General features: G+C 37.7%; 3 protein-coding genes and 1 long non-coding RNA gene across 5 annotated transcripts; all 4 read right to left on the reverse strand.

Moving 5' to 3' along the window:
• Positions 1-180: 180 nt before the first annotated feature.
• Positions 181-1635, reverse strand: LOC113052165 (cornifelin homolog B-like). Its single transcript, XM_026216528.1, has 4 exons — positions 1554-1635; positions 1300-1415; positions 1060-1214; positions 181-681 (listed from the first exon to the last, which is right to left on the reverse strand). The coding sequence occupies exons 2-4, from the start codon at positions 1400-1402 to the stop codon at positions 559-561; spliced, it is 381 nt and encodes a 126-aa protein (XP_026072313.1). The 5' UTR covers positions 1403-1415; positions 1554-1635; the 3' UTR covers positions 181-558.
• Positions 1636-3137: 1502 nt separating this feature from the next.
• Positions 3138-6180, reverse strand: LOC113052168 (uncharacterized). Its single transcript, XR_003276988.1, has 4 exons — positions 6029-6180; positions 4838-4948; positions 4625-4758; positions 3138-4491 (listed from the first exon to the last, which is right to left on the reverse strand). It is a non-coding gene; the product is annotated as an uncharacterized LOC113052168 (long non-coding RNA).
• A 223-nt stretch (positions 6181-6403) lies between these two features.
• ponzr5 (plac8 onzin related protein 5) lies at positions 6404-10530 on the reverse strand. Of its 2 annotated transcripts, none has more exons than XM_026216530.1 (4): positions 10461-10530; positions 9593-9687; positions 7177-7331; positions 6404-7071 (listed from the first exon to the last, which is right to left on the reverse strand). In XM_026216530.1, exons 2-4 carry the CDS (start codon positions 9684-9686, stop codon positions 6982-6984), a joined length of 339 nt encoding a protein of 112 aa, XP_026072315.1. In that variant the 5' UTR covers position 9687; positions 10461-10530; the 3' UTR covers positions 6404-6981. The 2 variants fall into 2 exon arrangements, with proteins under 2 accessions (XP_026072315.1, XP_026072317.1); XM_026216532.1 differs by having other exon boundaries at positions 9593-9703; positions 10461-10489.
• A 1424-nt stretch (positions 10531-11954) lies between these two features.
• On the reverse strand, positions 11955-14271 carry LOC113052164 (uncharacterized). The gene is made up of 2 exons (XM_026216527.1): positions 12374-14271; positions 11955-12292 (listed from the first exon to the last, which is right to left on the reverse strand). The coding sequence occupies exons 1-2, from the start codon at positions 13354-13356 to the stop codon at positions 12022-12024; spliced, it is 1254 nt and encodes a 417-aa protein (XP_026072312.1). The 5' UTR covers positions 13357-14271; the 3' UTR covers positions 11955-12021.
• Between the last annotated feature and the right edge of the window lie 10701 nt (positions 14272-24972).

Here is a 24972-nt window from a genome sequence, read left to right on the forward strand (position 1 = left end):
GATTAATAATTAAATATATTGTTAATTAAATATAGGCCATTTATTTTAGGCAATTAAACACAAAAGTATATAACGAAGGTGAAATACACACACACACACACACACACACACACACACACACACTAACACACAAACACACACATTGGTAATAGAAACAATGAAACAGCATACAAAATAAGATCAGTTTTTGTCTAAATTTTTATTTCAACATGCACAATGACATAATATACAGAAAGAAATATTCATAAAATTAAACAAAACATAGCTAAAAACAACAGCTTTGAAACAAAATGAACAAGGACCTCATGATTCAAATTGATAGTCTCAAAGTTGATACAAACAGTGCTCCAAATCTACATCAATACATAAAACATCAATATAATTCATAACCCTAATAAATCATGTCTTTTTAGAGAAGAGTTTTCAGTCTTCATTCCTCAGCAGACTACAGCTGAAATCCACATCATTCCTTGGATCAGAACTGAATTCCAAACAAAGCATTGCACCTCTCCAACACACATAAAGATCATTTCTTTTAGTGACTGATGATGAAGTTCTTTATTTTGGTCTGTTGCGGAAGAGGGTGACAGGGTGGTTGCGAGATATCAGCTCACGTCTTAACTGACAGTAGGAACATGGCCCGCAGCAGAAGGATAACACACAATCATTGCAAATAGAGTCCTGTTAAAGAGAGAAAGAACTCAGTCAGTCACTGAACATAAAACTGACATCTGATGTGAGATCTACATCTACAATAACTACTTCAAAACTTCATAACTCCATCAAAGAATAACTACTTAAAGATTTTTTTTCTCTCTCTTGTGTAACTTGCCAATTGGGTATAATACTATATTATTCAACCCCTAATTAAAACTATTATTTATATTTATTTATTTATTTATAGCAATATACTTAAAAGTAATCTAAGGCATATTAGCTAACATTTTTTTGTCTTTTCTAGCTAACATTTATGAATAAATTTATTTGTTTAAAGGATGTCTAAATATTTTGACTGCAAAACGAGAAAAAAAATGCTTTTTTTTGCAATGAAGCCATTACCTCAATTCCATAGGTGCGGCGGACAGACACTCTCATTGCCATAGTGATAGGTGGGATGAGGCCGAAACTGTCCAGCAGAGGCAGGCAGAGACACTCTCCGTGATCTCTGGCTGTGATGCAGGCGAAACATGGGCAGCACCAGAACGCAAAGCAACCTGCCAAACAAGAGGAAGATCAGTAAAAGACAGGAAACGTACAGCTATAACAGATTCACTAATACTGTAGAAAGCAAACCCTCACAGTCATTGAGGTTGTCACATTCACAGATGCCAGAGGACCATTGGTCTGAACCAGGAGCCAGAACAAGTGGCTTAGGCTGCTGAATAACTATTTTAGTTGCCATGATGACTTGTGCTCTGAAAGACAGCACAAATTATTGGTTAAAACTGAAACATGCATTGAAAGGGTCAAGTCTGTAGTGACGTGCATAGCTAAATCAAGCAAGTTGTCTTAAAAGACAGGAGTGTCACATTAAGTTACAATGCAGTTCTTACCGTGCAAGAGGAGAGACAGTTGGGGATGACGATGGAGATTAGGACTGAGCCTTTGGTCACAATCTGTACGAGACTTTATAGAACCATCGGTGACCAAACACACGTGTATAGACAAAAGATTATTATCACACCACATGTCTCCACGGAGTCAGAGCAGGTTGGTTGGGTACATGCTTTTCTTTTTTATCGATAGATTTTTGGTGATTACAAGTTTTACTGACGTGAGACATTGTGACTCATCTTAATGAGACTGTGTACTGATACTGAGAACTGTGCGAATGAAAACAAGAAAAATGCACCACTCACCAGGAAACTCATTCAAAAAAAATCGAATTGTATCAAGCATTTCAACACAATAGCAACAACAGTGGTACACAGAAGTTCTGGACATCAAATCTGAGTTTGACATCGCACTATTGCAATATGTCAAACATTTTTACCATTTGTCAAATTATCAGTCCACACGAAAAATATCTAACTTAGTGCATGCGGTATGAATTATGGGATACAGTAATATATGCCTTAAAATAAAAAATGTACGACCGTTTAAAAGTTTGAGCTCAGAATGTTTTTTTTTTTTTTTTTTTAGAAATCAATACTTTAACTCAGCAAGGATGCATTACATTAATTAAAAGTGATATTAAAAATATGTATAACTATTTCCAAAAACATTTATTTCTATTTCAAATAAATGCTATTCTTTCGAAATTCATCCAAGAGTTCCAGGGGGAAAGTTTATCCCCAAAATTATTAATCAGCACAATATTGTTTTCAACAGAGATAATATTAAGAAATGTTTCTTTAGCACCAAATTTAGAATGATTTTTAAGAATCACATGACGTTGAAGACTGGCGTAATGCTGCTGAAGATTCAGCTTTGCCATGAAAAAATTATGTGAATGTTTGTTATTACATAAATGCTCATGCCAGTTTATAAAACAGTTAGCTACTCACCATGCAAGCAAAGATGTGACTCAGGGTTAGACCCTAGAAGTGTGAGACAAACAGGTGTGAGCTGTTCTTCATGATAACGAAGCCATTGGGTGATGTGACTTATTTTCATCGCATTAGCTGGAATTCCCACTTAGTTAATTTTCACAATAAGTAAATTTTATTAGGAATAACAGAACATTTAAACTATTATTTGTCATAAACGCTGTCCTTATCTGTTTGTATGTTATGCTTTATTTCTGTGATATAAAATAATCGCCATAACATATGCATGTAAACATTCACACTTTTAACATAACTGCCTCAAAATCATAATAATGGTGTGAAACAAATTACACAACTCAACGCCAACCTTGTGCACCCATAATGCATGAAGGTTTAGGCTCCCTCTAGTGGTTAGTAAGATGTAATCCACAAACAAGCATTTGTGTATTTTTATCATGTTTGACCCATCTCTCACGTCTGATGTAGGCTACACATCTTCTCTCGTGTTAAGACTGCATTTATCATGTCCAACAATGCATGCTTCCACCGCATAGACTGCTGAAAGATGAAGAAACTCTTGCACGTGTGACGTGTCTGAGCTGTCCTGCTTATTGCCTAAAAATGAATGCCATGTTTTAAGCTCGAAAGTCAGATTCCATCTACTTGTGCATTTATTGATACTTTTTCTGGGCACATACATTCTGCGCATTGACAAGTGCTGCAACACATGTGGAGTATCGGCTTACATACAGACGCCTACTGTAGTAGCATGCACATTAGGCAGATACTTTTATTTGGGTACTAAAATACAATCATTACTGTGACTTTCTCCTTCACATACCTTTGTAAGATTGGGATAGGCCTACCTTTGGCCCAAAAAAAACAAACAAAAAAAAAACAAAAACAAAAACACATTATTCTGATCCAAGCAGAAGGGTGTATTTCTAGAACGAATATGTAGCCTAATAAAACTTTAAAACTGGTCCAAACAATACAACATTTGTAACATGCAATATATCCCCAAACAGCTGTCCATATCAAACAAATATTATATATATATATATATATTTTTTTTTTAATCCCAAATTGTAAACTATAATGGCACAATCACCAGAGATGGCAGTCATAAGCAGTTTTGTGTAAATGCAATGCAAAACAGTGCTTTTTTCCATCGTTTTTTTTCTCTCTTCCCATTAGTGTCCCTTTAGGGGCTCCGTAGAGAAATCTGAAAAAGCGTGTATCTGGATCAGGGTGATCCAATCCAATTTTGCTTAGAAAAATCAGCTCAAAAGTTGATGTGTTACCTGATCCTAGATGGTAAAACAAATAGGGTTTCAAAATCCAGATCATTCAGATTCAGACTAAACTAACCGAACAACAGGACCCAGGTTTCGTTTTCTTCTATTTAATGATTACTGGTAAATGTATGCCACCTACTGGTGGAATTAAATAATAATACAATTTTTTTTTAGCTCAGTTTATTTTTATTTTTATGTAATTTGTCTGACTATTAATCATAATTAGCCTACACATTTTTTTCTTTATATGTATGTCTTTTTTTCTTCATTAGCTTTTATTCCATATTAGTAATTTTCACAAACCAGTAAAGTGCGAAGATTTATGTATTCATTTACTAAACTATACAAACCTTTAGGCCTAAACATACAGTCAGCACAAGGCAACAGGATAATCTCATATAAAGGTAATGTATACAGATCGTGTCATTGCTGAGAAATGTTGGGAATTATTTCTACCAATTGGGACACAATATAAAGTAATATTTGGGGTAATGTTAGGTAGTAAAATTTATATAATAATATATTACATGGGCATGTATAGTACCAAAAAAGTAATGAGGGAAAATGAGGATGTTGTCGATTGGCAGTTGAGTTCATTAAGGTTGACGTGTTACAGTTTCATGGGCGTTCATTTCCCGAGACATCTGACACCATACGCAGGGACAACAGAAGTAGGAAATCAAGCAGTCAGTCAAGAGACTACCCTAGAAACAGAGAAAGATTCATTGACAAATATATAAGGGAGGAATTGTAAGGTGTTTTCCAAGACATTCATACGAGACATTTTACAAAGCATTCATAGGAGAAATTCATTTAGAAAGATAAAGGTGCCCAAACCTCAATGCCGTAATGATGACGCATGGATACCCTCATCAAACCAAATCCATCAATCAGAGGAAGGCAAAAACACTCTCCATACCTCTTAGCCGTCTTACACGCAAAATATGGAAAGCAGAAGATTGAAAGGAAACCTATAGATGCAATTCTGTTAGTGTTGTATGGCAACACATGGCAAAGACAATTACATGCTGACACTCGAAAGAGACTCACAATCTGTTTTATCCTTCACTTTCATGCAGTCAAAGATTTCAGTACTCCACTGGTTGGAAAAATTGGCCCGCTGAATTGACATCCTGTGTATTGCTTTTAAGATGATAGTGCCTTTGAGAGGTGTGAGAAATAAAAAAAAATAATAAAACCAACTAATTAATTGAACATATTTCCGCAATTAATGGTGAATAATCAGTTAACATTATATTTTGTCATAATGGCGTAATTATTCTGAATGCACTAACTGCAAAATATATTTATTATAATGCAGTTATGAAATGCAGAAATGAACGTGCTATTTTTCCAACTCTAGTTTGTTTAGATATTCACTGTAAAAATAATTGGAGTAGGATTTACTTGAAAAAAAGCTTGGAAAGTGTATTCACTCAGAAAAAGCTAGTAAATTTACAAACATTTGCCAATTTGCCATATTAGTAGGTTTAATTAGACATTTTTATGTTAAGTTTACTTGGAAATTCCCAGTTAATTTTGTTGACTCTTTGTTTGTAAATTTTATATTATGTAATGCTTATCACGTTAGAAAGGTGTAAAAAATATATATATATTTTGTGCAAATTTTGCACTCATATATTTTAAATACAACTTAAGCATTGAATTAAATAAAATCTATGAATTTATACAATTTACTTTTATAATATCATAGTGGTTTTAGAAAACCACTATGATATTCAAGCATGTAGTTCTCTTGTTAACATGCAATTAAACATGTAGACAGGCTGCTATCCTTATAAAATAATATGGCCACTCGATTCCAAGTAAAATATATATATATATTTTTTTTACTTTAACTTCTTCTTAGGCAGTTCCATTTCAATTTACTTATGTATTTAAGTACAATAAATGAAAACCAAACCTCAAGTAGCTTATTGAATTAAACGTGATATTTTGAAGTAAAAAGACAAAATAGTATTTGTTTGTAAAATTTACTTAACTGATGCTATCTTTATTTACAAGTTCAAAAAAAAAAAAAAAAACTTTTTACAGTGCTCCTCTTAGTATCACGAATGCTGGTTCCATTCCCAGACACTGTGGTATTGATACTGTAAGGCTATTCTTTATTGAAAATGGATCACAAAGACAGTTAAATAGCTACTCTTTAATCTGTTTCAGTATACATTCAGCAACATGCATAGGCTATCGAAGACAAATTCACTGATCCTGAAAATTTACCTGAGCGAGAAGGCAGAGAGGACAGTCAGACTTGTGTTCAGAGAAAAGGATGGAAGATATGCGCACACATCTCTCTTTAAATACTTTCTGAAAGTCAACGGTCCGGTTGGTTGTGTATGTGTTGAAGAATTCCACAGAAGACAATGAAATTCTGTGGAAAACATCGTGCCAGCCAGATGAATAAACCAAGCAACATCTTTGTCATATGGCATACAATGAAGGGTACTGCACAGATTTTTCCTGAAACATATCAAATTACCTGCCGTTTTAAATTTACTAGAAACCAGCTGCATTTCTTTAGCAAATACTGTATATCGAGAATTATTTTAATTATTGTCATTGAAATAGGTCAAATAAAAACACACTGGATGGGAATTGATGAAGATGGTGAAGTTTTATTGCAGAATAATAGTTACAAAGTACATGAAGCACAACTGAAGCCCTAACATCCTCAACTCAAATATTTAAGAAGTTTACCGTATGTAAATGAAGTTTTTCCTGTTGTAACAGTTACGGTCTGTATGCTGTCACACCTTCTCCCATTTTATTGCAGAAAACCAGATGTGATCACCCCAAATGGTGCAGTAACAATTGTGCATGATTTGTTTTCCTCTACAGTATACCCTTTTGAATGATGTGGCTATTCTAAAATAAATCTGCTGAAGTGGAAACTTTGATACAGACCTTGGTTAATAAACACAATTTTAAAGTAATTTTTTACATAGTAGCTGTACAAAGTAGAAAGATTTTATAACGGATACTAAAATGCATACATGACAGACGAACATAAACCTGTTTTTTATTGAATGGAACAAAAAACAATGGTGCACATCTAATGTTACCGAGAACAACCAGGTGACATACTTTGTACCTAGTACAGAATACTGAGGAACAAGGAAGTTGTTGGTTGCCAGTCGCCTTTATTTTGCTTGATTGTGGACGATGTTGACATTTCATTCACGGACGTTCATTTCTCGAGACATCTGACACCAAGCGCAGACACCACAGAAGGTGGAATAAAGGCAATCGTTAAAGATAGTTCCCTAGAGAGACAGATGAACACTATAAGTTCTCCACATTTATATATACATCATGAGATATTACTTGGATAGAACAGGATTTATAACACAGAATGTTTTTGTCCAAACCTTGATTCCATAGCGATTGCGCACTGATACCCGCATGGCCATTGTTATTGGAGGAATGCATCCAAAGCTGTCGAGCAAAGGCAGACACAGACACTCGCCGTGCTTACGAGCCGTCGCACAGGCAAAACAGGGAAAGCACCAAAATGAGAAGCAACCTACAAATAATACTTCCGTTAGTGATGCATATTAATTCAAAAGTGAAAGAGTTGTAAGAAACATAGACATTTATTTAAATACATCAAGAGTCGTGTGAGTGTAAGCCATTTAAACAAATGTGAAGTATCAGTGCTGACGTCAAAAGGCCTACTTATGTTATTGATGTTGTATTTGTGTATGTTTACGTAGCCTATGTTATGTATCACCATAGTCCTGTGAGGTATATTCGTTCCACTTCAATATGACAATCGTAAAACACGACTCTATTGAATACTTGATTCTAAAGTGCTCAACCAATGCACTTTCAGGTCTCTCGTATCACTTCTTTCAATTGCTTCAAACTATACAGATGGCATCATCTCGTTTCAGTTATCAATTCTTGTATAAATGTCTTATAGGCCTAGAATACAAATGCCCTCAACTAGAACATCATCATATGGAGTAACACAAAATACACAAACATTTAAATATTCTTTGAGGTTCATATATAGTACAATTAATATGCAACATATCTAGCCTAGTCAAAGATTAGATGTAGGGTTATATTAAACAATCATTATAATGCAATAAACAGGATGTGTTCTCTCACTTGAGAGCTCCAACCCCTGAGATTACTAGACTTCAAAAAAATTATTGTTGTAGTCTGTATGTGTCCTCTATGTCCTTACATTTAAAGGTACAATGTGCAAGATATTTGCAGTAACATATCTAAAAACCAATAGAATAGTGTTATATATTTTGTCCAGCTGATTACTAACAATATCTCTAATGTTTTCAACTACTTGTAAATCATGAGTAAATTCCCATTCTAAACAGTGACACGGGGCAGTGCAGTCGCCTGTCAATGATGTCAGTTACCCTTTGTTACCGCCTTTAGTGACGTAGAAACCAAATGACAACAGAGTCGTGGACAAATGCGGAAGTAGCTTCGCGACAAACTTCAACTAGAAAGAGATGCCGATCTCACTTGTGTTTTACTCGACAGGTGAGTTGTTTTGATTCGCATCTTTACAGAAATGTATGCTATTATAACGATCAGCAGGATTAGTATTATGAGGCATACACGCCAAACGTGGGGCATCGCGTCTATAGACCCGCACGAGGACGCGTCTGATCCATAGTCTGATCACGTCTTTGCATTGACTTTGCATTTAATCTACTCGCGCAAATCATTGAACTCGCGTTAAATCCATGATTTATCTTTACGTCTGATTGATGGCCATCAGCAGTTGGGTAGAAGACAACAAATCCCATCATTCCGCGCTCCTCCTTAGCGTCAAACCACGCGATTGTTATTGTTTTGGTAGTGCCCTCTAGTGGCAGGTCCTACTACCTGTCCTGTTAATCAGTAAGTTCAATCCGAATAAAAAGACATGTTGGCTATTAACAATCTAATTGAAGTTTAAATATATAATTTTAATGTACAAATATTATTGTATATGTTGAGTATAGACTCCCTAAAACCCTTCACCCTCTCAACTCCTCTTTGGTATAACTTTCAAGAAGCAGCTGAAGACACACATTCCCAAAGATTTCCCCACACCACAACTTTAAACTAATGTACACACACACACACACACACCCTTACATATGTGGTTTACAGGGACTATACTGTACTGTACAAACTGTATTTTCTATTGCCCTACACCAACTTTACACTTAAACCTAACCCTCACAGAAAACTACTATCAATTGTTAATTTTATAAAACACCATTTAGTTTCTTTTTAAGCATTTTGGTTTAACAGGACACAGGAAGTGTCCATCTTTCATTTCTTTTCCTTCTCTGCAATTGTCCTTTTTAATAAACCTGCTATTGTGTACTATAAATATAAAAGCATCTGCTAAATGCATGAATGTAAATACTGATTATTACCACCCTCATGTCCTAATGTCCTCTTGTACTGTTTCCCTGAATTTGTCTGCCTGTACCGCTGCACTACATACATGAAATGGCTGTAAAGGCTATTTTTGGTCAGACAGCTACTTTTATATTGGCTAGATATTGGCTAGAACTATAAAAAATTATTAAACTCAAACCAACTCAAAGTAAACCCAACTGTATGCATTTACTTTGTGGTAGGGCTTTTTAGTAAGAAGGATAATATATAGTCCACCAATAATTCTGCTAAAGTAATTCTCCTAAGCCTTTATACACACATTTAGTTGCAAAATGTCATTCTTTAGAGAACTACAACCCCAAAAGGCACACCAAAATAAACAAAACAGAATGAGAGAGAGAACTATAGAGGGACACTCACACTCTGGTACATTCTGACAGCAGTCACAGATTCCAGAGCTCCACTGGTTGGACATGGGTGCCATGACAAAGGGCTTGGGCTGATGAGAAGTCATCCTGTTTATTATGAAATATTCAACAGAAACATACACACACACACAGTTACAAAAAAATAAGATGAAGAAAAAATAATGAATATTACATTTTAATTAAGCAGTTCGCTGTCCACATATCAGATATGAACACAAATGAAATCTAACTTAGTCATAACTGAATCTTTTTATTTAAAGTAGTCAGTTTAATTTAAAGTAATTCAAAAGTAGTCAGAGATCGACATTAAGAATTCATTTATCCTACATCTCAGTAAGAACAGCTGTTGAGGTTTACTATCTTTATATTTTTTATTACCACAAGCGCAAAAATGCTCTGGAAACAAAGTGACTATTATTCCTGAAATTTGGACAAAAACTAGACATTTACACAGACAAATCAGTGCATAGTGACAATAATGTTCAAATGAAGACACAAAATGAAATGATTATTTTTAGAAACCTGATCAACGAATGTAAGACTTAGATGACCATCAGGCAATTCTTATTGTTGAGCATTTTTAATAATATTTACAGAAGACACCTTATTTAGTCTTTTTCTAAATCTGCACTGAAAAAACATTTGGTGTAGGAACAATTTTAATTTAGTAATTGTTAGTACATTTCACAAACAGTTACAAAGATATAGCAAGTTACAAAAATGTGAATTTTAACAGAGAAAAACGAATAGTATTTTCTTGTAAAATATACTCCAATAATAAAAATAATATAAACCATTTTTTTTTGTCTCATATCAAACTAACATAATGAAAATTGAATAATCGACAAAAAAAGACTTACCTGAGCGTGAGACTTGGGAGGACGGGCAGATTTGTGTTCAATCACACTCAAACAGATAAAATGATGGAGTTAAACTGGTAAGAGAGTCCTATAAAAAGGCACAAGTAGGTGTGCCTCTCAGTTAAAAGTACTTTCTTTCAAAGTCACTGGTCAGGTTAGTGATGTTCCCTGCTGATCACACCCATGACCCCCCACCTGAAAATCAATCATCATGTTGATATAACAGGGGCTTAGTTTCACTAGAGAATGAAGACTTTGTCTGTACAGACGTTATAGACTTTGTCTTTACAGACTTTGTACGTAAGCGTGGGCATGGCAAAATGAATAATTCGACATCTTCGGTTTGTTGGTGGTATCAATGTGTATAAAAGTAATGTGTGAAGAAATAAGGGAAGGAGAGAGCTTTTTTCCATTAATTGTATAAAATGGAACTGGACAGACAGGTTATCAACACCTACATATATATATTTTAATCATAGCTTCAGGTGTTGCAAAACAACAGTGAAATTAAGGGAAACAACAATATAATTTAATTAATTAATTAATTAATCAATTAATTATTATTTTAGATAGGCTATTTATTCTACTGCTCCATTGACTTTTTTATATGGTAGGCCTATGAACGCTGCCTAGAGATGCATCGCGGATCAACCGAATCCGAAAAATAAATTATTCACCCGCCACCCACCGGAACCTAGGCTATTTTTCTCAGATTTACATATCCGACCCGCACCCCATCAACACACTGCAGTGATTCTCATTCTTATTTTTGTATGCTAATATGATGAATGGATGGTTAATTTTTGTCAGCACACTCAGTGACGTTACAGATGATCTGCGCATCACTGCACTGGAGCTGATGACGTCACTATAGTCAGTGCCACGCCTCGCAGCACTTTTCCAAACAAACCCATAGCGAAAACCCCCAAATCAAGAAAAACACGGAAATCGAGAAAAACAACATCGGACAGCCAGGTAAATCCCGCGAGGAGGACGGAAAAAGACCTCGTCGGAGCCGTAAGAGTGTAACGGTAACAATAATATAACACGCTGATCGTAGCATGCTTTAAAATGAAAATTTATTAATAAAAAAAAAGTCCTTCTTTGGCTAGGACTAGACCAGTTGGGGTTGCCAGTGGGGGGACTAGTTCACCACAGATGTCCGGTAAGAGACATAAAGATGCAGGTTAAGTCTTTGATGCATTTATTTTCTTCACAACAATTCACAAATGTTGCAGATATTACATTGGTGTTTCCATCTGGGTGTGGTTTGGTTCATCTAACATACGCGCACAACACCAACACTTGAGAAAGCCTCGAGTACATTTGCTTTCACCTACTCGGTGCAGGCTATTTCTACCAAACACTAATCATTGCCACCTGCTGGAAGTGGGCGGAGCATAGTGTCTTTAGGTTGCTGCGATGACATCACATTCGAAACACTGGCTGATCACCAGAAAACTTCAAAATAAAAGCTTGTTTACAGCAGGCCTTTTTAACAGCCGCCCCCAGATTTCTAAAGAATGTGGAAATCTGTACATTATAAAAAGGCAAGTCAATTTCAATCTGGTATCGCAGGTAGCTGTACAACCTTTGCCACAGGTCGCACATAAGACTTGTCCTTAACTTTCACTTCAACAGTCCTGATTCTATTGTCAAACCCAGGGAATACTTGAGAGATCTGACCAATGGGCCAGAGGGCCCTGGGAAATTGAGGGTCCACAATCATAACAGTAGTTCCCACCTTGATATCGGGTGACTCTCGCTGCCACTTGTTGCGAGTCTGAAGACCAGGCAAATAGAACTTGATAAACCGCTTCCAAAAGTGATCTGCTATAATTTGGCTATGGCGCCAACGACGTCGACTCAACAGTTCACTTTGGGGGTACATCACTTGAGGAAGGGACGAATCAGGCCGCCCCATAAGAAGCGAATTAGGAGTAATAGGATCTGGATCGGAGGCATTGGATGATGTATAACCCAGGGGTTTAGAATTTAGAATCCCTTCAATCTCGATGAGCACAGTTTGAAGGGTTTCCTCTGGTATTGGTTGAGTTCCCAGAGTGACCTGTAGAGCCTGTTTCAGGGAACGAATTTCCCTTTCCCAACACCCACCGAAATGTGGGGCATGAGGCGGGTTGAATCGAAAGATAATCTGCTGACTGGCAAGTTGTTCCTGAAGCTCCGGAACTAGTTCAGCATATGTCTGATGCAACTCCCTTTCCCCTCCTTTAAAATTAGTACCTTGATCACATAAAACCTCAAAAGGTTTCCCACGTCTGGCTATAAATCTTCTGAGGGCCATCAGGAAGGAGTCGGTGTCAATTCTTGGGAGAAGATCAATATACACAGCACGTGTAGTCATGCACTTGAATAGAATACCCCAGCGCTTCTCACTTTTACGTCCAATCTTTACGGAATATGGCCCGAAACAGTCAATGCCAGTCGAATAGAAGGCAGGTTTAAATAGACGTAGTCTGGCAGGAGGTAGGTCTGCCATCCTGGGTATCTGTGGGGTTTTGCGAAACTTCTGACACACTGGACAATCTTTGCGCTGATAACGTCGAATTGCTTCCCTACCCCGAAGAATCCAATATTTCCTACGCATCTCCGCCAGTATTCTCTCAGGACCTGGGTGGAATAGCTTCGTGTCATATTCCTTAATGAGAAGGGTAGTGACTGGATGCCGGGGATCAAGGATAATAGGATGCATCGACTCGGGCTCAATCTCTTCACAGTGGCGAAGACGACCTCCTATCCTTAGGAGTTTGCTTGCAGCGTCAAGTTCGGGGGCGAGGCAAAGCAGTCGACTGTTGGTCTGTAGTGGTTTCCCTGCCATAAGCTGTGCCATCTCAGAAGGAAAGCTTTCCCCTTGAGCTTGCTGAAGGATAGCCATTTCAGTCTGTTGAAAGTCCTCAGCTGATACATTGATCCCATGTTCCCCAAGAGATTCTACTGTTGCAGTCAATAAATCTTGGAAGGTCAGAAATTGGCTTGGATCAGGGATAGACAAACGAATTACAGTATTAGTCAGACCACAGAATGTAGAGTTTCTCAATTCATCACCAGCTATGGAACAGGATGGCGGTGGAACCGGCCACTGATCAGATGGGAGTTGAAGGTATGTTGGTCCCGTATTCCAACGGCTTTGTGGTCCAAGTTCTGCCAGCCTTTTACCTCGAGTGATGTCATCAGCAGGGTTACTTTCTGAATGCACATAGCGCCATTCCCAGCAGCTGGTAAGGTCCTGAATCTCTGTTATTCGTGTACCAACGAAAACCTTGAATCGGCAGGATTCAGATTTAATCCAGGTCAAAACTGTGGTGGAATCAGACCAAAGAAAAACTTGATGAATGGGCAAAGTCAATTCATTCTGCAGGATCTTTGCTAACTGGGCCCCTGTCAGGGCTGCACATAGCTCTAAACGAGGTATTGACAGACGTTTCTTAGGAGCCACTCTTGATCTGGCCACTATGAAAGTGATCTCCACTTCTCCCCTTTGATCTACTGTTCGAAGATAGGCAACAGACCCATAGGCACTCTCGGATGCGTCACAAAAGATATGGATCCCACGCTTGCTTGAAACATCATCCTTTGGTGCACTGCAATAGCATCTGGGTAAGACTATCTTTTGTAGATCACTGAGCTCTCCTGCCCATCTGTTCCACTCATTGACTAAGTTCTCAGGTAGTTTAGGATCATCCCAGTCCCTCTTCTTTTCCCATAATCGCTGTACTATTACCTTTGCACGTGTGGTATATGGGATAATGTAGCCGAGAGGATCATATTGGCTAGCAAGTACTTTATAGATGTTGCGCATGGTAACCTCTTGGCACTTTACAGCACGGAGCTTATAGGACAAGGTATCAGTTTCACAGTTCCACTGAAGTCCAAGCACTGATTCATGGTTGATGGCATTACCCTTTGCAATCCATTGCTCAGCACTGTCAGATCTGGATGCCACTGGTAGATGACTAATGGTTGAGGGTGTATTGCTGGCCCATTGCCTGAGTTCGAATCCTCCCCCTGCTAAAACACTTTGCAGCTGGTCTACCATGAGCCTTGCTTCATCTACAGAAGGCAGACTTTGCAGATAGTTGTCAACATAAAACGCCTTTAGTACAGCATTACGTACCTTGTCACCAGGCTGACTATTCTCCAGGATGTGCTTCTGCAAGGCAAAGACAGCACAACATGGGCTACTAGTGGTGCCAAAGGGTAGAACTTGCCATTCATAGATTCTAGGCTCCACTTCTCTTTGCAGATCTCTCCATAAGAAACGGAGAAGGGGCCGATCCTCTGGAAGGAGTCTAACCTGGTGGAACATTCCTTTAATATCACTACAGATCGCGATTGAGTGCTCCCGGAATCTTAGTAGCACAGCCAGTAATGAAGAAGTCAGTGTTGGCCCTGGAAGTAACAATTCATTGAGATTGTTCCCTTGAAACTGGAATGAACAGTTGAAAACCACTCGATGTTTCCCATTATGTTCAACCATGTGATGTGGGATATACCAACTTATTTGAGCGTCTTCTGCTCCTGACTGCAATTCAGCAATGTAGCCTGCCTGCTCCAGTCTTTTAATCTCAGCCTGGTAGATAGCTGCTTGCTCAGGGGACTTACTGAGACGCCGCTCCAGACTTCTTAACTGAGGCATTACTGCTTCTTTAGGTGCACAAAGAGGGGGCATATTTTGGACCCTTAGCAGTGGGGTAGCATATCGCTTAATCCCATCAACATCAACTCTAGAAGTTCTTTGCTCCAGTAGTTTCATTGACTGCTGGTCTTGTACAGATCGAGTACTCATTCTCTCATCTCTCCACGGAAGGACATCCAGTTGCCAGAGTCTTTCAACTTGTTCATGCAACATAGCAGAGGGTGACCAACTTGTTGTGAACAGACACTGTTGCTCTCGAAGAAGATGCTGTAATGCTTGAACTGGTCCTTGCATTGTCCATCCAAGGAGAGTTCTAATTGCAGCAGGACCCCCTGGTGGACCTAAACGAACTGGCTCAACTGGGGTAATTAAATGAGGGCAGTCAGATCCTATGAGCAAAACTGGATGAGCAGCTTTAATTTCTTGGAGGGGAAGTCCTTTAAGATGACGGTACCTTTTCCGTAAAGCCTTGACAGGATAACAGTGCACTCCAAGCCCCAACTCCGCTGCAGTGAATGCTCCATTGATCCGATACATCTTGTTTGGCTGGCAGGCTGGTGAAAGGTTAAAGGAAACAGCCGCCCCATGCAGGACCTTTAATTCTTGTCTGACAGTACGCAGGGGCAAGTCCTCTGGCTTACCTTCCAGTTTCAGCCGGGTTGCTGCAGTATTTAACAAGATGGTTCTTTCGGAGCCATCATCCAGAATGGCATAAGCGGTCATCGATCGATCTCCATTTCTTAGAATCACTTTACATATCTTCAACAGTACCTTACGACTTCCTGGGGGCTTGTCAATGAATAACACCTCATTTGCAGCCTCCCCCAAGACAGGGCTAGTAGATGGATCTTCTGCTTCCACTACTTTCTCCTTGTTCCATATATTAACATCATGAAGAACAAGCAAGTGACGACCATTGCATGTTTTGCAGCGCATTTTAAGGTTACACTCTGATGATCTATGGCCCCGTCCACAGCGCCAGCATCGGTTGTGCCCCTTAATCCAATTCTGCCTCTGAGACTTGGAAAGTTGAGAGAAATTTACACAGTTATTCAAAGTGTGTTTGTTGTTGTCACAATAAGGGCAGTAAGCTTTCCCCTTGGTGATCTTAGCAGTGACAGCTGAGGAATGTGATGGTGATGAAGGGTATTTCTCTGTGCTAAGCAGAACCTCTGTGCCCTTGTTGAATGATGTCAACCTCCTTGACCTATCCCTGGGCAAACTGGTTGAGTATCCTCTGCCCGAACGGCTTACATACCTTGTGGAATCTTCTTGCACTTGGATTTCATATTCTAACCAGTCTGCTAAGTTAAGGAGGGTTGGAATCTTCACATCTAATGGATAAATAAATCTTCTGAAACTGCTACGCAGATCATGTGGCAACTTACTCAGAAGTCTGGACACATGCGAGCCACATCTTAATTCCACCATGCCAGGCTTACCTAGTTGTTTCAGCATTCCCACCAAGGATCTCACCCTCAGAGCATACATTCGAAAAGTTTTAATATCTCCAGTGCTGATGCTGGGCCCATCCATCAATTCCACTATGCGCTGTAATGCTAACTGATGTGGCTGGCCATACTGTTTATTGAGAGCATCCATAGTGTTGGTATAAGGATGACGTGAACTACTGTAAGATTCAGCAATTAACTGTGCCTCTTCAACCTTGAGATGTTCTAGCAGGATATGAAATTTAAAGCGTTCTGTAGCATCAGCTGGTAGAATGTTTTCTAAAGCAATCTTAAGCCGTGCAAACTCTCTGGGGTTTGGGTAAATCAGGTCAGGAATTGTAGGAGTAGGGCCACGATATACTCTTTCCTGGTCAGTAGTTGGACTCAGAGAGTGGTGGTGCCGTCTCTTGCTCCTAGAAGACAAGCTGTGCCATCTGGAAGAAGATTGTGGAGGTCCAGAGCGAACATAACTTCTTACATTCTTGGCTTGAGTTCCTCCACTCTTTCTCTGACAAATTTGTCTAACAATTGCTGGACTGGTATTAACATTCTTCTTCCTGGATGAGCTCAGGGACAGAGCCAGAACCAAAGAGGATGCTTATAGAAGTAGGGATGAAATCTTGTATATCAAGACCAGAAACACACTGACAAGGAGATCAGAGTGGCTAAAAAACTACTCTGTAAAGCTGAAAAGACTGTTTTCAGCCAATGACCAGGTGTCCTGACATTTTATCCTACCCTGTCAGATTTTTAATGTATCTGCATTACTGTAAGGGTAAGTTTAGGGTTGGGGTAGGTGTAGACTTTAATAAAAACGCAATCTAATTGGTAGAAAATAATATTTATTGTTGGTTTCGTGTAACTGTATCCCTTCTAGCTACAACCGTGAATATAACACATAATTACTGTATTTGCAGTACTGTAAGGGTATGATTGGGGTTGTGGTAAGTGTAGACGTTAATAAACCATAACTTTACAGTAGAATTTTTCGTTGAGGAATTGTACTACCCACTGTTTTAATAGGAGGTAGGAAAATCTGACAGCGTAGGACAAATCGACAGAACACCGGCATCAGTCTGGTCAGGCCTGATGAGGATCAAGAAACCACCCCAATAGTCTGTGGAGAATCACCAACTGGCGGACGATCTGAATGTATTTTACTGGAGGTTTGAAATGCCCAGTGTCACACCCCCACCCTTTCTGATCTGCCCTTCACACATTCACCTAATGCTCCTGCAACCCCCCTCCCTAACCCACCCACCCATCATTCAACCCTCACTTAAGGTCTGTGTGGAGCAGTGGTTTTCAAACCGGTCCTGCAAGCACCCCTGTCTCCCTCTATCTGGCACACCCATTTCAGGTCTTGCAGTCTCTACTAATATGCTTATGAGTTGAATCAGGTTTGGGGATTCACAGAAGGAAGACAAAGAAAATGTGGAGCGCTGGGGGTTTTCGCAGGACCGGTTTGAAACCACTGGTGTAGAGGATGTGAACCGGGTCTTCAGAAAGCAGAAGACGAAAGCTTAGGGCCCATACCTGCCTGTCTAATGTGCATCAACAGCTTGCCTCCTAACAGTGACACGTGTTGTTTTACCTTTAACACATTTTCAGCCTTTCCAATTCCCAAGTTGTTTAATTAATTTGAAAGAAATGTACTATATTTAGTCTGAAGAATATAATATTGGCAGATACATCAGAAAAACAGAATAAAAAAAGAGAAAGAAAAATATATAAATAAAGCTAAAAAAAATGTACAGTAAAAAAAACTTTTAACTCTGTTTAGATTATTATTTTTCTTAATATTTTTTTATTATTCATTTTATAAGGTTATTATGAGACTATGAAATACCTGAATGAATGTATTGGTTTATACAATTTTTAAATCAGTTTAGTTTGATTATTCTTTTTTATTTTATTTTTTATTCATATTTCTTACTGATACTATAATAAAACGCAGAAACAATGTGTGTAATCATATTACAGGGAATGGACAATTATGAGCTGAGCTGGACAGACTTGTTACAGTATTTCGAGCTAACCTCCTCTTTCAATAGCTAGTCCTCTTTCAGTATTTCCACCCATACCAATCCCACATCACCATCATCTGCCGGAATAAGAACATTCAAGTTTTAAGCACGTTTATGATTTGATGTCTTAATTCACATTTTAATAGTGATTTTAAAGTGATTTTGTAACTATTTTCAGTATGTTCTGATCTGAGATCCATCTGTAATCATCTAGATCCACCAGTGTTGTGTAATGGGTTTTAGAGAATGGTAAAACATTGGCATTGGCCCGTGCAGCTACCCGTCTCTTAATCTAATGGGAGATCTGACACCAGGACAGCGGATAGCACCAACAGTCATAAAAACAGTCACTGTACACATCACCCTAGGAAAGAGGCAGAGTCATAACTTCCTGAATACTAATGACATATTTTGCAGATTGAATGAATAACCACACTCTCAACTCTTGTTTTGGATAGTTTTGTCTAACATAACCATATAAATCCCTGTCATCACAAAGAATTTCAACCATTCCCATCTAGTGGTAGAATTAAACACTTCTTATGCTTCGACAAAGACCTCTACACAGTATCTTTTAAGATTTTTTTCTAATTGGGAACACATGAATTCAATTAGAAATAAAACTTTTTTTTTTACTGAAATATTATCACTACTGTGTTTTTCATTTTTTGGACATCACCAATAGTGCACACATCAAAATCATTTCACTTTTCTTATCTTTTTGTCTTATCTTAAAGGGGGAATTCACCTTTTATTTTGCTGCAATGCCACTCTCTCGTGAACACACATACTGTACAACAGTTAGTGGAGGCTAGAGATTGAGGTCTAAAAAGTTTCAGAAGGCCATTATTAATCCTCCGGAGCTGTGTGGATTACTTTTTATGATGGATGGATTCACTTTTTTGGGCTTCAAAATCTCCCCCCCCCCCATTCTGCCAGTATAAAGCTTGGAAGAGCCAGGACATTTTTTTATATAACTCTGACTGTATTTGTCTTAAAGAAGAAAGTCATATAGACCTAGGATGGCTTGAGGTTGAGTAAATCATGGGCTAATTTTCATTTTTGGGTGAACCACCTCTTTAACGATTATAAACACAGATTTTCGCTTCACAGGATGTTAATTGATGGACTGGTGTAATGTGAAAAAATTTCAACAAATATTCATTTTTGGTTGAACAATTCCTTTACAGGGTCTTTAATTTGTCTTACGTTTTTATGATCTTTTAAACATGAGTACCCGATCCAAACATGAAGATTATTTCAATACTAAATTCAATTTAATAATTAAAAAAAGTTTTAAGTTGAATTTAAATACTTTTAGTTTGTCATAAAATAAGAAATCAGAGCACAACTTTATGATTCCAGTCTGATATGGACCAGCTCTTTCTTCCGGCCAAAAAAAAAAAGATTTCTCTTGTCACATACACTCTGTAAAGTACAATATCTAGTCATGGTGCAATGGTTTGCGTTATGGGTGTTTGCTTTCAGAAAAACTTTCAGTTAGTCTGGTACTGAGAAAAGATGCATATCGGAACCAGTTCTTTTGGTTTTGGAAGGGGGTCATATAGGTGGAATGTAAGTGTGTGTGTGCGCACTGGGTCATGTGTGTGAATGTTTGTGTGTGTACATCTGTGGGTGCCTTTTTGTGTAAGAGTTTTCATGCTTGCATAACTCTTGTAAATCACTTCCAAAAAGAAATTTGGTGCAATATAATAGAACATAACTAAATATATAAATATATTTGTACTATTGATTGTGTTTTTTGTCTCTTATCACAGTATTTGAATATGTAATTGTAGTTTAACGTCATTGCACGAGTGATTTAATTTCACCTCAATGCCATAATGTTCTCTTACAGCTTCACACATGGCCAGTGATGCTGGCGTTCCACAACAGTCCAACAAGGGCAGACATGGGCATCCCCCTACAGCTCGGTTCGTTTTCAGAACAAATAAAGGCAAGCACCAGAAAGCACAGCAACCTGAAAACACACGCAGATGTCGCTTCAAACACAAACAAATTATATATGTGTATATTTTAATTGATATTTCACATAATTAGGTTTTTTTTTTTACTTGCATGACCATTAGTACAGTGAATAGACACTCACAATCATCCATATCCTCCCAGCATTAACAAAGTTCAATGCTACATTTGCTATTCTGTTCTGCTGGGCTGGGTTTGGACTGTACCACTCTCAGGCTGTGGGGGGTACTGACTATCTCAACAGTGACATTAATACTTGTGCACATTTAATGTCAAACATTTATTGTATTATTTTTTTCAATACCCTTCTGGAATCTTGAAGCTTCAAACTCTGTGTCTTAGCGCTCAAACTCTGGAACAATCTTCCTCCGGAGGCAGACAAACTCGGTCATTTTAAATCTAGATTAAAGCCCCATCTCTTTAACATGGCATACACATGACACAATATGACATTTCTATCATTCAAATCATTAGAGGATTTGAACCGAAAACACTTCCAATAACATTCAATGTACTTGCTACATCATAAGAAAAATGGCATACATGCTAATATTAGTCTCTTTCATTCTTATTCCGAGGATCCAGTCTGTATCCAGATTGGATGTTTACCATAGCCACCCAGATCCAGTCCAAATCCAGACCTGATGGTTTATCAGCACCTAGAGACGACCTCTACGGCCCTCAATGTTAGTGTAGACCATGTCAACTAGATGTGCCCCACAGACAGATCCCCTGTGAAGACCTCATCACCTCAACCACCATCGCCACAAGACCACGGGAACCAGACGAGTCTGGAATTAAACCACGCCATACTGGTTTCATCTGGCCCCCCTGACTGAGCCTGGTTTCTCCCAAGGTTTTGTCTCCATTTCTGTCACTTATGGAGTTTCGGTTCCTTGCCACTGTTGCCTTTGGCTTGCTTAGTTAGGGACGCTTGACTGATTGCGCACCCAGACACTATTGGAATAGAACTGACCTGGATGATGACATCACTGAATCATCAAGCTGGAAAAACTACTCTGTTATTGTCTTCTTGCATCATTGACAAACTATTTTTTTGTTTGACCCCTGTGACGAGTCAGCTGCCTCCTCCCTGATTATCATCGGCACCCCGTCCTAAATCGCCGCTCTTCACCAGGCTCCCGACAGGAGTGGGTGAAATAAATACAAATAAATACAAATAAAGGGTGACTTGACTTTGAAAACTCTGAATGATATTAAATGTGTACTTGTGGATTCGTATTCCAGTGCATATAAAATTAATCTTATACAGTAGCAGCTTGACAGTTTAATGAACCTGACAGTTTAATTATTCCACAAAATTACAAATTATTTTTTAAAATTCTAAACTTTATGCTTCCATCCCATCCCATAAAGGTTCGGGCACTAACAAAAGGAAAACTCAAAATCTATCAGTTTCAGTGACACTGAAAAAGAGTATAAACAACAACATGAATTATACCAGTAGCCTGGATAAAATACCATAACCAGTGATATTTTATGTACAGAAAACCAAGTCCATCAAATAAATAACTGTGAGATATAGCTGTTAGCTGAAGCCCTAATCTATTTGGATAAATTATTTTTCTTCCACCACTCTTTGTATCCAGACAGTACTGGTTATTGTTAACATAGCTGTCGACTGCAGGTGCTGACTGTAAACATGTTCTCAAGAGTTTGGCTAAAAGATGACTAACAAAATTGCACATGCTCATAAACATAATAAATTAAATGCTTCAAGGTTAATGTGTTTTGGGAGCCCAAAATACAAATGCACAGATAATTATAATAGTACCGAATGCAATTTAATTATCAAATGTGTAATTGATTGATTTCATTCTAATTAATGATAATAAAAATGTAAACACTTTTGAAACGATAATGTAGTATTAAACTATATAGTTAAACTATAAACAAGAAAAAGCCTGAAGTATCAAATGAACATTCTAATTTCATAGAAGTGTAATAGACATGCATCTCATGGAAACCTTCGTTGTCATGAAAACTGATACCATATCATCAGAAATTGCGATGCTGAGGGGTAAAAATGCTGAGCAACAGATTTCAGCCTTACATGGTAGATCTTTAGAAAGAGATTTGTTTTAAAGATACAGCAGTAAAAATAAAATAAAAATACTTTTGGTTCCAGACATGGTTGTTAAACCTGAGAGGGGCAAGTGGCTTGTTGGAACATGTATAATTCTTTAAATAAATCATAAATCCAGCCAAAGAAACCTTTAGTGGTATAAAGGCTGCTGTAAACAAGGATGACCTGTGGGGATACAGAACACACGGTCTTCTGTTATCATATCAAATACACAGCCATGACAGAAAAACATGTCTGTTTAAATACTTTTATTGTGTTGCTTATTTGATACAATCAAAAGGATCACAATTATAACAGTTAAAATCAAAGCATTTCCATGGTTATATTATATTAAAGTGAATTAATCAACGAGACTTTAAAAATGCATGTTGGCTATAGATATGATAAATCATTAAAGCTCTATAAAAAGCTGCACAATTCCATCAGATCACAAGGGGATAGAAAAACGCTTTGATTTTGAGTTGCACATCCATTCAAACTGTTTCCTGTAGTCTTCATTTAAATCTGTGTAAAAAGGAAAGTATATTTTAATGATTTTCCCATAATCACTATTATTTGGAAACAAAATCTATAAGTTAACTTACCTTTTATGGGGTTCCTGCAAATACACTTGACAGCGGCTTTGTACTTGTAGCTGGTTTTAGAAATGCCTCTCTTTGCACACCGTACACTCCCATTAGGATTAACTAAAGAGAGAGATTTATAGATTACAATAAAAAAAAAATTGATCCATATTAATGCTACACAATGCTTTGGCAAAAGACCTATTTCTTACTTTTGCAGCCACAAGCAGAAACTGGTCTCCAAGATCCCATCTGTGAACAGACTGTGTAAAAAAAAAAAAAAAATGGTGACATTAGTCTCCAATGGAAAGGATAAACATTAATGTTGAAAAAATAAAAATTATTATGGTTATTATACCCTTATGGTTAATAATACTCATGTGAAAACTAATGCTGTAAGCAATGTACAGATAAATTGAAATTACCTGAGTTGTAGCACAAAATTGTGGTCAGAATCACAAGGACAAACAGAAGACAAACTGGTTTGGACATGTTCATGCTGGAGCTGCTGCAGCTTATTAAAAATGGTATGAGTTCCACCTTCTTTTTATCCCCTTTTAATGGTTATCTCCCCTGTCCCTTTCCCATGTTAACCCCTTTATACCCTGAACTATTAATGAGGGTTTAAATTTAAAGACAAAAATTAGTCTCAACATGTTCAACGTGCATACCACAATGTCACCTGAATGTGAAAGGAGATACTGCTTGTTTTCCTAATCTAAACAACAACACTCAGGAGAAAACATGTCAAAATCTGATAAAGCTGATCTTAGATCATAATGTGCGGGATTGAATAACTGCAATGTATTAGCAGTGGAGCGGTGAGTGGAGGTCAGACTCCGAGCATATTATGAATCAGTTTGTTGCCTTCTAGAGTACGCTAGACTTGTATGGTTTATTTGGTCTATATGTCATATATTCAATGCATTTAAAAGAACCAAAGACTTAAACTACTTCAGTCTGTGTGCATTGAATTTAATACACAAGTTTCGCAATTTGAGTTGAATTACTGAAATAACCTTCTCCAAGACATTCTAATTTATTGAGATGCACATGTATAACCACATTAAAACCATTCAGAGTTTGAAATTATTTTTTTCGTTCAAACCTGGGGGATGATGAATTGTAAAAAAATTTCCATAATTAAATTTATTTTTGGCCATGAAACTTTAACTGAAACATTGCACTAACCTATAAATTATTAGTTTGATTATACATCCTCTTTTCCCCAAGCATGTCCTGTCCTGCCTATGTCTGAATTTTGTCTCTGTTCTCTTACTGCAATTCAATTTACAATCCTATAGCCTGTGTATTTGCATTGCTTTGACGGTTTTCTGTAGATCCCACCTTCTTGCATGCCACGATTAGTTATGAACAATATAGGTCACAATATGTGACTACTTTTTTTAAAAACAAACTTTCTGACATGGCCAGGAAAGAAGAGAATGTGTGGTCAAACTACTTGTATGTGCAGCAAATAGTGGAGATTTTTGTTTAACTTGCAGCACCATTTGTAACTCCACTTGACACAAAACCATACATCAAACGCATTAGCTAATAATATTGTAAAACACTTTTGAAAACTAATTTAGATGTAATGTGCAGAATGGGGAATGATAAAAACGTTCAACTAGGCCTAGCTATTGTCTGAATATTAAAACTGTAGTTAAGTGAGAAAAAAAAAATCTTTTTTTTCTGCTCCATTTGTTTTGGGCTTTATT

Source organism: Carassius auratus, chromosome 32 (assembly GCF_003368295.1).
Source record: "Carassius auratus strain Wakin chromosome 32, ASM336829v1, whole genome shotgun sequence".
In the NCBI taxonomy this organism is placed as follows: domain Eukaryota; kingdom Metazoa; phylum Chordata; class Actinopteri; order Cypriniformes; family Cyprinidae; genus Carassius; species Carassius auratus.